Source organism: Drosophila pseudoobscura, chromosome 4, assembly GCF_009870125.1.
Source record: "Drosophila pseudoobscura strain MV-25-SWS-2005 chromosome 4, UCI_Dpse_MV25, whole genome shotgun sequence".
Taxonomy (NCBI): domain Eukaryota; kingdom Metazoa; phylum Arthropoda; class Insecta; order Diptera; family Drosophilidae; genus Drosophila; species Drosophila pseudoobscura.
This window is the reverse complement of record NC_046681.1, coordinates 17,700,377-17,714,955: the sequence shown is the minus strand read 5'-3', so window position 1 is coordinate 17,714,955 and position 14,579 is coordinate 17,700,377. Positions and strand designations below refer to the sequence as shown.

Below are 14,579 nucleotides of genomic sequence, written 5' to 3'. Positions count from 1 at the left end.
TTTGTTATTTTATTCTTCAAATCGTTGCTTTAATACATATATTAGAGGCCAAATATATTGCTCTCTGGTAATCGGTATAGTGGCATGATGTAAAGGGAGGATTTGATCTCTACATGCACTACTATAGAACACCATTTTTCAACATTTTTTATTAAAATATGGTTATTTTCTAGTCAACCAAAATTCTAGCGAAATAAATAAAGATTTTGTCGAGACGAAATTTCCTTATTGGAGTATTCTTTGAAATAAAGGAGACATTTTACAACATTTACTTTCACGGACGTCCGCATTTCAAACGATGCAACGTACTTCCACAATACCTGTACGAAATAGGATTAGTATATATGTACGTACATAATGCGTTCAGAAGGTAAAATCAGCTTTAAAGCTGACAGATGATGAACGGACAGGCGGAAATCGCTATACCACTTCAGCTGTTGATGCTAATAAAGAAATATATGATAATGCATACATCAAGTGGTCGAAGTTCCAAACCACTAGAAATGTTATAGCAGCAAAACCCTCTGGGATATCAACCAAATTTGGCTATTCCAAATCTTAGGTTATCCAAGATTCAGAATCCTTTTAGAAATAACAAAAATATTTTCAAGTATTTTTTAAATGTACCATTATGTGTTTGAATATCGATATTACATAGTCTTACTGAGCATGCCCTGAAATACAAGGCACAGCTATAACTACCCTACAAGTCTGGCTCGACTCGAGCCTGCGCATAGAAGATATCGATTTTTAAACTTTGCACTGTGTATTTCAGAAGCTTGTGTTGCAAAAAAAAAATTTTTTTCATTAACAATTGAAGATTGAGTTGTTACAAAATTCATACAAAAATGGTTTATAATAAGAACCTTTAATGCAACTCTAAAAAGGGAAATAAAACTGTCAATAGCGTTGTTAAAATTACTTTAAGCCTAACGTAATTGTGACAGTTTTTTATGACATTTAATTATATAATATATATTTTTAAATATATATAACAATATATATGTGTATACGAGTATATGTGTATACAAATAAAGAGGTAAAAGTTTTGCCTTTTAAGTTCTTCCAAAAATTCCTATACAAAATTTAAGTTGTTTATTGGACTACTTTAATAGAGGTTTAATAATTCCTCTTACCAATACAGATGAGTTAACTGGTAATATTGATTTATAAATATGTTTTTCAGTCAATATGGGAACTGTGTTGAGTTTTAATCCACGGGATCGCCATCCAATATATTCATCTCAGCCGAATTTTCAATATAACCATTCAAATGATATAAAAAACGAAAATGTTAGTAGTGGATCAATTGATTCACATCTAAACAATTATTCGTATGAGCAATTAAATAATGCTAAAAACCGAGAAAACAAAAAATCGGTCTGCCATCAATTGTCAAAGAATATTATAGGACAACAAGGTACCTATACTGGAGTACATATTAATTTGCAGGCTCACCCCCAGTTGGGCTCACACCACTTACACAATTTGGCCAACTCGTCTAAAGATACTATAACAAATGTTTTGGATGCTCAAAACGAAAACGGAGCCATTAAATCAGAAAAAAGCTCTATTGATAAGAACCTAAAGAAACATTCAATTTTTATTAATGCCCTTTCTTGGAAAAAACTATCAACATCGCATAATAAAAAGAAAATCGACAACAAAAATAAATGTGCAAACCTACCCACAGCGTGCTTTAAGTCACAGTTTTTAGAGTCCACTTTCGCATCATCGTCTGATAAGAATCGAAACATTCAACTTCAATGCAATCGAATAGAAGAGCATAACCAACCGAACCACAATCAACCTCAGGATATTCGAGAAGATTCAGGAACGGTAACAGCCAAATCTCAAAACCCTTCTAAAGTCAAGGACTCTATCAAAGTTAATAACAAAAATTCAATATGTAATCACAATAAGTTGATTCAAAAACAGCCTTTGACGCTAAGCCTGCCACAGCAAATGCAACCATCTTCAATGCAGTTCAAGAACAATAATCAGTTTCCTCGAAAAACTGTAATTCAGGTTAGTAGTTAGTAGTAGAACTATGTATATACATTTACTTAATTTTATAGCTATACACTTTTATTTCTTGTTTATGCCTAAAATGTCGCAAAGCGCGTATTAGGTTTAAAAAAATTCATAAAATCATATAGTGTTTAAAACTCTAAACAAAAGTATTTATAAAATAATATATATATTAAACTTCTTTGTAAGACCCAGAAAGAAGCGTTTGAGATCAAATAACCTATAAATATTCTTAATTAGCATCTATAAACGAGATAATATGGCAATGTCTGTCTGTCTGTCTGTCAATCCGTCCGTCTTCTTGAGCGCATAGATCTCAGAGAATATAAAAGCTAGAACCACCTAATTTTGTATCTAGACTCTTGTAGTATCACACTTTTACAAATGACACCACAAAGGACGAAAATGTTTTTCAGCATCCCCAGCTTTGAAGACACGAGAAAACTGAAAACGCAATCATCTTACATCTGGTTACAATTCAAAAAAAAAAAGCTGATAAATGCAGCTATTAATTGGACCTAAATACTTTGTAGCTTCAGCTTAGCGTCTGGGAAATACTTAGTAAGCGGACAGATCGAGATAGCGATAGCAAAAGAATGAAAGGCGCGAAAGCACGCAAGATAGAGGCGTATATAGCATATGTATATGTGTACCATATACATATATTGACAATATATTAATGGCTAATGTAGGGCTGTGTAACCCAACTGGTACATTAATTAGACGTCGTTTAAGACGGCTATGGTGCAGCCGTTTAATCCACCCTCCCAAACACCATTTTAGAAATAAATAAATACCGTAGCCGATAAAGGTCTAATAATTTGTGGGACCAGCAACTGTGAAAACAATAAAGATTATCATTAGACCTTAACAGGTATTTATATAAGGAATTTATATCAAACTGAGCCTATGTACATGTCCAATCGGGTGAAAAGGCACAGAAATAATAGGCACTAATTAATTTGCATTATAATTGAATAGATGATGAATTTGTTTTCAGGCATCTACTTCAGAATTGCTGAAGTGCTTAGGAATTTTTCTACATTGTCGCTGCCAAAGACTTAGTAACTTCGATGCTGGCGATGCTGTGATGTGGCTAAGAGCAGTTGATCGTAGTTTATTGCTGCAAGGATGGCAGGTAAGATAAGCTGAGTGTTACAGAGCCGTTAAGTATACATTTTCTTAGCTAGCATCAACAAATAAATATTTCTACAATGTACATAGATGTCTGTCTGTCTATTGCCATGCAAACTGGTGCAATTTTTTTTTTTGCAACTAAAATATTGAACTAATATTTAACTCTGACCTCCCAAATTTATTATTAAGATTTATTAAGTACTTTGGAGATACAACCGTTCAAGTATTTTTGATTAACAAATAAAAATATTCAAATCCCAAAGAAAGTAAGAATTACACTGAGAAAAAATACCGAGCGGTATGGAACGATAAAATAGATTATACGACCATTTTTTCCCGGATTCAGTGTTGCCGTAGAAACGACTTACAACGTTCCCAGTGAGCAGGCATACCTTGAAGTTTTTTTAACATTTCCTATCACTGAAACCACGATATTGAATATAATTTCATTGCAACTCCTGCTATTTCAATATAACTAATACTTTTTTATTTTTATTTTAGGATGTCGCATTTATTAACCCGGCAAATGTTGTTTTTGTATACATGCTAGTTCGTGATTTGGTTGATGGAGAGGAATCTAAAGAATCGGATCTACAAGCTTCTGTGCTTACCTGCTTGTATCTATCATACTCATACATGGGAAATGAAATAAGTTATCCTCTTAAGCCGTTTTTGGTTGAAGACTCAAAGGATAAGTTTTGGGACAGGTAAAACTAAACGGATAAATTATTTATAAATATATTTTAAACTTTGTTTGTTTGGAAACTCATAAACGCACATCCCAAACTTCTAAATCACTCGGTTTCCTTCGGCCATATTAAACGACAATCGTCGAGTGCGGCGGACCTATCATGCGATTTTGCGATTCGCCATGGTTATGGCTCAAAAGAGAGAAATCAAGACCTCTAGCTATATTCTTCAGTTGATTTTAATTGACCTTTTTTATTAGAAGTATATAATATGCTTTCCATTTTTCTGATACTGTTTTGTATTTAGCTACATCTGTCGCTCTCTCTCTTCATTCTAACACCAGCACCAGCCGATGTATCTCGGTCCCCTCCGCTAGGGGCGCACAAGGGAGAAAAGCGATTTGCCCATTATGACTATAATAATGACCCAATGAAAATTGTCGTTATCGGTTTCCTCGTAAAATTGTGGATTCTCCTCCTTTGTAAGGCGGTAGAGGGCATGGCAAAGTTTTGCAAAAAACATTATCACAGGAGTCTGGATACAAAAATTTGGTTGGTCCAGCTCTTATAGCCTTTGAGAAATAGGCGTCAGACAAGATAGACAGACGGCCGGACGGATAGACGCACAGACAAACACGTCTATATCGACTGTAGGCTGTTGATTCTAATAGGAATATATTTTATTGGGGGGGTTACACATCCACATACAGCACAAATCTAATATATCCCTAAAGTCTTTGAGTACAGGATATACGAATTCATAACAATACAACATAGCTGTCCGTTCAGGGACTTGGATAGTCAATTCTCTGGCAACCCCGGCTAGAAACTTCTAGCTTTTAGCCTAATCTTGTTTTAAAGTAAAAGTTTATAAATACTAAAAACCGTTTTAATAGTCTAATATACTTTTGTTTTGGTGGCCTTTTTTATTTCAGGTGCCTCGTAATTGTGAACAAATTAAGCGATAAAATGCTAAAAATTAATGCAGAGCCTGGGTTTTTTACGGAAGTGTTCACTGAACTGAAGTCTTGTGGTCAATATCATCCCTCTATAAAAAAATCTTCATGTGGAGGAGCCTGACGGATAAATGGCAGAGAGGATATTGTTAACCTCTCATTATCTGCGCATCGGCAGAGCTTTACGGATGAAATGATGCAAAAATACCGTTAATACTACTAAATATTTTACAAATCATTAGACAATTTCATTATGTCACTTCACAATCGTTTAAATAAAATAATAAAGGATAGTGTTTAAATTAAAATATTTTCAAATTGTTTCATACTTAGTTTATGGGCCTCTAGTGCGGTTCATCAAGTTGTTTTAAAAGAACGAAAATACTTACAATTTTTTAAAGAAATTTTATGTGCAATGATGTTTATATAGTCGTAGTGGAACAGAAAATTTTGTTTTACAAAATGGGACCGTGTTGAATAGAATCTTTTGCCTTTTTTAATTTTCTAATTCCCTTATATTGTCTTATCTTTTTTCAATAAAATAAGAACCATCGAGGGAATGCGTGTAAAGTTTTAACGTCCTCGAGAATTTAGGTATTTAGGCCTCTTCCAGTAATGTCAGCGCCGGGTCGCCCAGGTATGTTTTCCTTGCCCGTGAAATGGCCCGGCAGTTAAAGATGGGATGTTCCATGGTTTCGAGTTCGTCGCACGACTGACATGTAGATCCAGTAGATTAGAGCAGTAGACAGGTCCCATGTGCTGCTGATTGAGCCCTACTTTATCCGCCCACTCCCATATATCTTCTTGAGTGTACGTTTCATTATGGAGCTCAGAGTTAATGCACAAAATCCCGTAATAAATATGATCATGTCGTCTGCAAAAGCCGTTATTTTTTGGGCCCTGTAACTCTGTGTGCCCCCTTTACCATGGAAGCGTTGCCCACGTTGATTGCACCCGCCTACAAAATCGAAGGTTCTTTAGCCAAATGTTGATTGCTGGATGTATGTTTGTCGCTTCAAGTCGATCTATTATAGCGTAAGTAGCCATGTTGTTAATTGGTCCGGATATATCAACAAATATTTCTGGTGCATATTTTTGTTGTGAAGGGCTCTCTGTAACCCACTAACGAGTGCAGTGCCGTCTCCACCGATATCCCTTTGCTATAAGCTGGATGGTTGCTCGATATCAGTCCATCAACCAGAGCCGAAGACCCTGGGAACCCTCTTGAAAGGAATCCGGTGGCCAGGAATACCTCTTGAGTGCCCGCGGACACCGATATGCCCACCATCGTTCACCAGGAGCTACACCCTTCTGACCTTCCGGTTCATATGAGTAAATGAGCGCTCGACGACGGCTGTCCGCTCCAGGCGCCTGACCGGCTGACATCGCGAACTCCCCGCTGCTGCGCTCGGGGCCACGATGGCCTTTGGCTTGGGCGACCTTTGAGTGCAAGATAATTTAGATTTTTCTCCCAATGTCATAGACCTCAACTTGGATATGTTAGGTGCACAAATGCTAGTTATTTCCTCGACAAATTATTCAAAATTCGTTTCGGTAATTGCTTTTTGGCATAGCTTACCAAGGTTGTCTGATTTGGTGTCTGCACCATCTATATAGCATAGTCCACCATAGCGTGGTCCACCAGTAAAGTAAAATCCTATTATTGTTTGTTACTTGCACTGTGCCACACTGTAACCCATATAAACACATTTATGTATGTACATATGGTCCCTTACGGCAGCCCCCTATTCAGCCTTTCTCTTGCGTCTTTCTTTCTGTCGCTCTCGCTCGCATGAGAACACTGGAAATTCGGCCCGCCTGCCCTTGTATTTAGTCTGCACATAGCACTCACTTCTTGCACCTTGTTTAGCAGCGTTTCAATTGGATTTCTCGGCCAGTACTGGAGGAATGGCAAAGCTCTTCAAAGTCAAGAAGCAACTGATCTCTGCGGTTCCACCACCGTTCACAATACGCGAGTCCTTGGCACACCACACAGATCGCATAGTGGGTAGAGCGCTTGGCCCCAGCAATGATCATTGCGTTGCCTCCACACAGAAAGACTGTGAAAGCACTATTAATCACAAGCATTTTGTCCTCTGTCATGCCGAAAGCCATCTCATGCACGGGACCTGCTAGTCCAAGCTTTTCAGGAGTCAGCTTCTCACCACCATTGGCAATAACTATCTCTGGATTGCGAAAACTGCATTGGCTCCACCTCTAATAGCTTCAAACTAATTTTTAAACTGTCATTTGTGACATTCCCATAACCACCAGAACTGATCTTGTCCAGACCCTTGGGTCCCAATGACGTGCCGCCATGATATGCATCCTGATGGTATCTGTTCCTCTGATCCGATCCTGGCTCTCCTGGGCACGCAATTAATGAAAAGTCGACCATATTCGCCATATTCTAAGTTTGACAGATTGCGGGTATCCTCGAATTTAATCTCAGTGTCGGAGAAAATATACCTCGGCCTGCTCAAATTACAATTTTTTATATTTTTTTTATTATGCATTCTCTGTTGAACAACTCGCTTGTGCGATGGGACAGACTTTTGGGCATCGCTTAAGACTGTATTTGTTGGTGAAAATCGGGATATTTCGATATTGTTTATATTGTTCCGATTAAATAATGGGTGGTGGTAATACAAAACAAACAAACAAAAATGTGTTACAAATCGGCCGAGCCGATTCAGGCGTGTTCAAACACAAACATAAAACAATAATATACTAAAGAAGATATATGTAAATTTATAGTATGAAAGTATTGTATACAGCAACAAACCAAGATCGAGTCCCATATGCTGCACACTTTGCAGTATGTCTGCACTCGTATGACACTATTAACCAAAACCCAAGAACCCCACACTCGACTACCCATGATCGTCGTTCGCATGCATACACAGTTCATTTATATCTACAATACTCTGCTACTCGCTCAAGTTTTAGCCGAAGCGACAATTATATTTTCAATTAAAAACTGTTCTGACATACCCTGAAACCTAGCAGTCATTTATCTTCAGATGTTCTATTCTATGCTGATACAGATAATTCAGAAGTTCAAAAACCTTTCCTAATGATATATTTGGAATTTTCCTATATTTAAAAAACATTTTGTATGCATTACAAGGAAAATAATAGGGAGAAAATGTTCTCTAAACCTTTTATTCATTGCAAAATTATGTAAATCCTGAAATAGGCTGTCGAACACACCTACGCAAAAATAATTTTGTAATTAAGCCATAAAATACCGACGATGAGCTTCGGATTTGACTATACATATATGAATTCAGAATCGTAGAGCGTCTACTGAAGTTGAAGCACTCTCGCTGTTACTATGTCTCGACTTCATTCCAGATAATATTACATCGTCATAATTTGCAAATTCCAGTTCCCTATAGTAGAAAACTATATAATTGATAACCATATTACAAATTTTCTTTGAAGCCTTAAGTTACAATACAACAATTATGAGCTAATCTTAACTAACGATTACTTCCATATTTTATTACCCTTACGTTCAAACTTTTTCTTTAATCACAAACACAGTAAAAAATTAATATTGACATATTTATTCCTGTAGCTCTGGGAAATAAAAAGAAATACGCCTATGTGTTTACATTGTAGTTTTCTTTAACTACTTACAGTTAATTATGTCGTTATGTATGCTGTTTTTGTATATAAAAAATATGGCTACGGTAATATCGTACAGATATAAAATTAAAACAAATTATTTAATCAAATTATCTAAGAAACATAAATTATCTTCCCAGGTAAAAAATAATGGAATAGCTATATACAATCATATTAATAAGTAAACCTGGTCATATTGATAATCGTTTAGGCGATGTTTGTTAAAAGTGTTGTACATTTTAAAAGAGTTATGTTGCATGAGACTGCCTTTTTTGAGGACAACGCCAAAATATATTTTTTTAAATCTGATGCTCGAATTCCGAGGTTAATGAGTACTTGGTAGAGTCTTGAATACATTGGGTTTTTATGGAAGATAGGGGCGATTTCAGAGGAGTTTCTAAGTGCATGCTATTGCGGAAGCTGACCGTGTCCGAGTTGTGTTTGTTGTTGCTGCTGTAAATGTGGTGGTAGGACGCTGGTAGCATTGTTAACAGGTAAGGATATGGTCATGGTACTTATAGTCTGTGATGACGGTGGCACAAGCTGCGTAGGTTGGCTGTGATAGCTGCTGCCGGACGCTCCAATCGGTGGCTGCGGTATCATGTGATGCTGGCCACTCAGCTTAGGGCCGTCTTCGGCTTTTTCTTCCTCACGTCGTTTAAGGCATGCTGCCTTGGGATTCAGATTGCGTTCGCGAACCTGTTGCTCCAGGGTCATAATAACTTCAACAGCCATATTAAGAATTCCCAACTTAGTTTGTGGTTTATCTGATTTTAGGTGTGTCATACACATTCGACCCAATTCTTTCAATGCCTCATTGATATCTCGAATGCGAATTCTTTCGCGAGCGTTGTTGGCCTGACGACGTTCTTTTTCTCGAATCGCCTTAACAGCTGGTTCTGCGTCATCATCATCATCCGCCGAGGAGCAGTATCGCCGTGGTCTTTTTGATGATTTTGAACCCTGCGAAAGTTGTTGCAATTGGGTTGCATTTAATGATTCTATAGAGCTTGTTGGTTTTGTATCAGAAACATCTAAGCTAGTCAGGTTCGAGGTGGTGCAGACTGCTGCTATAGTGTTGGTTACTGTATGTTCCTTCCGTTTTTTTGTTTGTTTAGTTGTTGATGTTAATGAATTTCGATCTGTTTTTAAATGCGCCAATCCATCTTCACCAACTGTTTGAACTGATGTTCCAGCAGCTCCCATAGACAGAACTTCATGAACAAGTGTATTGGACGTGTTGGTAACAGAGGAGCTTCCACTTCCTGCGGTGGTGACGTTTAAAAGATGCGAAGGTGAATTGGGAACAAATGAAGACATTGCATCTATATTGTCAATTGATGCCACGTTTGGTATAATTTCGGGCTCACAATGATTGCGCAGTACGTTGAGTGCATCATCTAATCTTTCTTCCATGCGTACTCCTTGAAATACAGAAGCCATTGTATGTAAACTAGTTACAGGAACCATGTCGTTCGCGTAGCTCGAATTTGTGCCACCATTTAACACAGAATGGCCCCACCCTCCTGAAGCAGTAACAGACGGTTCCCCAACGGATTGGGTCAAAGGGGGTGGTGAATTAACGGGCGTAGAAGGATTTGAACCGAAACTACTAATACTTTGATCAGCTACATTAGCTGGTAAATACATTTGTTGCCTCAATGATGTTGCCGAAGAATTACCAGCTCCAGCCACTTTCACATTAACTCCAGAACTAACTCCAGTGAATGTATCTGCACTCTGCACCGCAGGACTGTTTTGCTGACTGTGATGGGAATGGGCATGAGAATGTGAAGTGTGATTGAGCGAATGATGACCATGCGGCCCAGCCGTGGATAACGAACTATGCTGTGCTTGTACTACTTGGCTTTGATTGTGTGCCTGTGGTGAGTTGAATATGGCTGGTGGATGGACAGGTGGTTGTCCGCTGATGCTAGGCAAACTACCGGCACTAGCTCTAAAAGAACTCATCGGCGGAAGAGAAGTTGACACTGGACAATGCATAGCATGACCACTTTCGCTACCCATGTTGATTCCAATACTTGTTCCACTCGACAGCCCGTCCGCATTATGCACTTGTTGGTCCAAAGTATGACAAGTCAATGGGACAGTATTTTGATAAGAGGCTTGTCCCATATAATTATTACCACTGTTCATTTGGGATGGACACCATGCACCGCTACTCGTAACAGCTGAATCAAAATACTGGTCAACCGTTGTCGTATTAGGAAATCGATTGTTGCCTCCATTGGCGTCATGGATAGAGTTAAAGTCACTCGGATACATGCCATTTTCCACTCCAAGGTTTCCGTAAGGTGAGTGATACCCCCCTCCACCTCCACGGTCAGTTCCGGCTGTGCCCGTTGGTTGTTTGTTTGCTATTTTATTGAAACAGTTTTGAAACACTTCATACAAGTGCATTGGCTCGTCATCACTGGTAGCCATATCTGCACCACAATTAAAGACGGAGGTTTGGCAATGGATCTGGAATAGGACAGTTTTCAAGTTATTAATACAAATATTATCTTGTACAGCTTATACATAAATACATATGTGTATTTAATTTTACATTTATTTGTTTATGTACACTTATCACTTGCAGATCAATCGTTCATATGTTAGCTTAACGTAACCATTCATTGAAAATTAAAACACAAAAAGTTTTGGGTATAAATTTGTCAGCACTTGTAAGCTGAAATCCACGGCCAACTTGCAATCCAATGCCACGCGCAGAGCGACGGTCGTTTGAGCAACGTAAAATATTACGCTGGTTGTAAACGTATCCGAACTCAATGGTTGTATTGCAGACTTCAAATTAAAATATTTGAAAAGAAAAGGATTTATCTAGAAATTACGTCGGCAAGAAGTCAACACTGATTTCAACAAGTCTAAACATTAAACATTTCATTGAAATATGTTACTTCAGTTGTATTTAAAGTTGAATATTATTTTCATAGTCTTTGGCAGCAACAACAGCAGCTCGGCATTAAGGTTCACCTAATTTTCGCATCCCAATGGAATATAGTGATCCACGAACCAATTCTTGACCTATGACTTGTAGTCACAAGTGGAATTTTCCTCGGACCACTGGCATTCAATTTGTAAGCAATATATAAATTTGCTACTACTTGCCGATATTTTAAGATCCGTTTTTTAGCTCTGTAGCCGGCTTTGATGGGTGTTTCTTGCTCTCATAAACTAGTAGTTTTACTAGAAATGGGGATATATCGCGGTCTTCCTTCCACGCGATTCTTGCTGGCAATATATTTTAAAGCATTGCAAATCATTTTATTTGAACAGCCGACAATTTGTCCCACCTTAGCATACGTCTTCTTTAGCTTTTTTCTTCACTACAGTGCTTTCCACGACCCATAATTACTTATATTTTGTTTTTATTATTTTTTCTTGCTACAATCCGATTAAGGCACCAATTTTGAGTTTTCGGATTTCGAAAAGCTAGATTGCCCGTTTCACCCACTATGCAGCTCCACCCGCTCTGTACAGTTTGACCGTATAACAAAGACACACGGGCACACTGCCCCATGACCGAACGCGCGTCTGTTTATCGCGGGCACATCAGAACACGTTAGGCACATCAGCTGATCAGAACATATAAAAGCAGCGTCGCTAGAATGAATCGGGCCAACCCATCTGGACTTGATTCTGTGAATTTAAGACCAATTAAGAAAAAAACATATTTTTTTCCGTTAATCCTAGCCTTTCTGTTGAACAAAGAGACCTTTCCTATGTCAGCTACCACACCCAGAAAATACATTTTTTGGGAACCTCGGCACGGAGAGAATACCCCGTCTTCTAGCTAGCTCTAATGGAATAATGAAATTACCAAATTTAATAATTTAACTCTAACTATTGCAAAATACTTAACTGCAAAAGTCAAGTACATTTACGGGGCATTGGCCTTGCATGTCTTTGATAGCTTTGTTAAATCTGGCTCATAGCTTGTTGTTTTAAGTTCCAGCACTCCTACAAAAGTCAACTTCGTCCTGTTATACCGTTGCTTCCAAGTCGCAACCAGACATTGATGTTTCTCTTGTTTTAAGCAGTGTGGTAGGGCCATCGTTATATAAGGGAATGGCTTTAGTTGGCATATCGAGGTGGCAGTTACTTTCAAAATTATATGGGTAACAAGTTTTTTTTTCCTGATTCCTAAATATTTTTCAATGCATTATAATATGCAGAATTATTATCTATATAAGCACTGAATCACTGGCAGATCTACTTATTCTATACATTTAATTCTCCTTTCTGGCATAAATAGTCCGCCAGATACTTTTAAAACGAGCCGAACACATTGGACGAGAAATGCCATCTTCAAATTCAAGTTCGCTCATTTTTTGCAGAGGCCATGATTTAGGCTTGCGCCTACAGCCTCAAGGATTGGAAAAGCTAATTAGCTGCGGGGCAGAATATGATTGTCAGTAGCATTGGGGGGACATGGATAGCTCTTGATCACTTGAGGCGAAATCAGACTGCCATTGCTGTAATCGACGGAATACATACATCTGTGGCGATAAACAGATAGGTTGAAGTTGTACTGAACTATCTTGGTACAACTATAACCAGCGAGAACGTCAGTCTTGAACTCCGAGGAAGACCAATGGTACTACAAATGGGATAAAAAATGAATTCAAAAGTAGAGCAATGTGAATCAATAAGAATCACTCCATTAGTTTCTAATCATCAGGTTCTATTTCGCAGAAAATCTTGAATCTATTCAGCAAGAGGACAATGAAAAATACAATTTTTCATGACAAACAGAGGATCAGACAGTCGAAAATTGCAGGAACGACTCGGATTATCAACTTGAACAAGAATAATATAGGTACATATACTTTAGAACCGCCTAATTATAGAACAGGATTTCCCCAGGATATCGTACTAAGCTAATCCGAAGCACGCTGTACGTCACACGGGACAAGCCTTTGATACCCTTTATTGTAGAAAGTATCTAAAAGTATCGGGTTTGAACAGTTTTGTCTAAGTAATAACGAATTAATAAATAATGTAAATTCACGAGTTCACTTCTTTATAGCAACTGGATTGTTGATATTAATAATGCAATGCGTTTTCTCTGTTGGAAACCTCTAGTTAAAATCACAATACCCTTTGCACAGGTAAATTAATTTAAAAAAATAAGTCAAATAATTTCTTGTTTATATTTACATTTATACCTCAACCTGCACATACAGAGTATATGTATATGTACATCACATTCGTATTTACATACATATTTACATTCTATGTGCTAACATACAGTGATATTTCCAAAGGCTCCACCAGGTAGCATTATTGTTTACGAATATACATGTGCACATACATACGTATTTATTTACAAATGTATATTTGATATGTATATGAAAACACGAAAATGGTGGAATGTTTACATACATATGTATACACAAAAATATTTAACTTTTGAAAAAAAACACAACCAAAATACTACTACGCTAACATAATAACGTTCATAAAATTTACTCACGCTAATATCCAGTTAATTGAATTTTTATACGTATGTTGGGAATCCCTTTTGTTGCAGCGAGAGTACCGATGTAGAGCCACAGCCTATGTATACGTACATATATATATCTGCATATATAAATACGCGTATATACATATATATATGTACATATAATATATATTAAACTTCGTTAAATATCAGAAAACTTTAAGTTTAGATTAAATAACTAAATTACCTTGTGTAAAACAATTATTTTTCAATTTCAGTCCAGGACAACTACAGGCAATATATGTATGTTCATTATTACATTAAACTTGTAATTAACATTGACGAATTACATAAGAATCGTTTCTTTTAATTTACACATTGTAAATATACTTTTTATTTACTAATTTTAAAACGTTATGAACATTTTCAATATACTTTAAAAGATTCTTTACCTAGCATTCACCTTGCTTTAGTTTTCGTGTGCTCGGGAACGCCATCTTTATTCTCTTCGTGCGTCATATGTAGGGTTGCTTTCCTCGATAAAAACTGATCGGAATTTCGACATATACCAGCATAACATTGGAAAAAAATTTCAGATTATTCACGTTCAAAATATGTAACAAGATTATATAAATTTATTATCTATAAAATTCTCTCTTTGATATT

The 14,579-nt window shown here is 37.1% G+C and overlaps 2 protein-coding genes across 2 annotated transcripts; one reads left to right on the top strand and one right to left on the bottom strand.

Annotated features, from left to right (window-relative positions):
• The first annotated feature begins 723 nt into the window (after window positions 1-723).
• Cdk5alpha (Cdk5 activator-like protein) lies at window positions 724-5,125 on the top strand. Its single transcript, XM_033380267.1, has 5 exons — window positions 724-1,039; window positions 1,187-2,028; window positions 3,032-3,169; window positions 3,670-3,875; window positions 4,793-5,125. The coding sequence occupies exons 2-5, from the start codon at window positions 1,192-1,194 to the stop codon at window positions 4,935-4,937; spliced, it is 1,326 nt and encodes a 441-aa protein (XP_033236158.1). The 5' UTR covers window positions 724-1,039; window positions 1,187-1,191; the 3' UTR covers window positions 4,938-5,125.
• Window positions 5,126-7,962: 2,837 nt separating this feature from the next.
• da (transcription factor daughterless) lies at window positions 7,963-14,435 on the bottom strand. Its single transcript, XM_001382179.4, has 3 exons — window positions 14,161-14,435; window positions 13,947-14,053; window positions 7,963-10,930 (listed from the first exon to the last, which is right to left on the bottom strand). The coding sequence occupies exon 3, from the start codon at window positions 10,889-10,891 to the stop codon at window positions 8,855-8,857; it is 2,037 nt and encodes a 678-aa protein (XP_001382216.2). The 5' UTR covers window positions 10,892-10,930; window positions 13,947-14,053; window positions 14,161-14,435; the 3' UTR covers window positions 7,963-8,854.
• Between the last annotated feature and the right edge of the window lie 144 nt (window positions 14,436-14,579).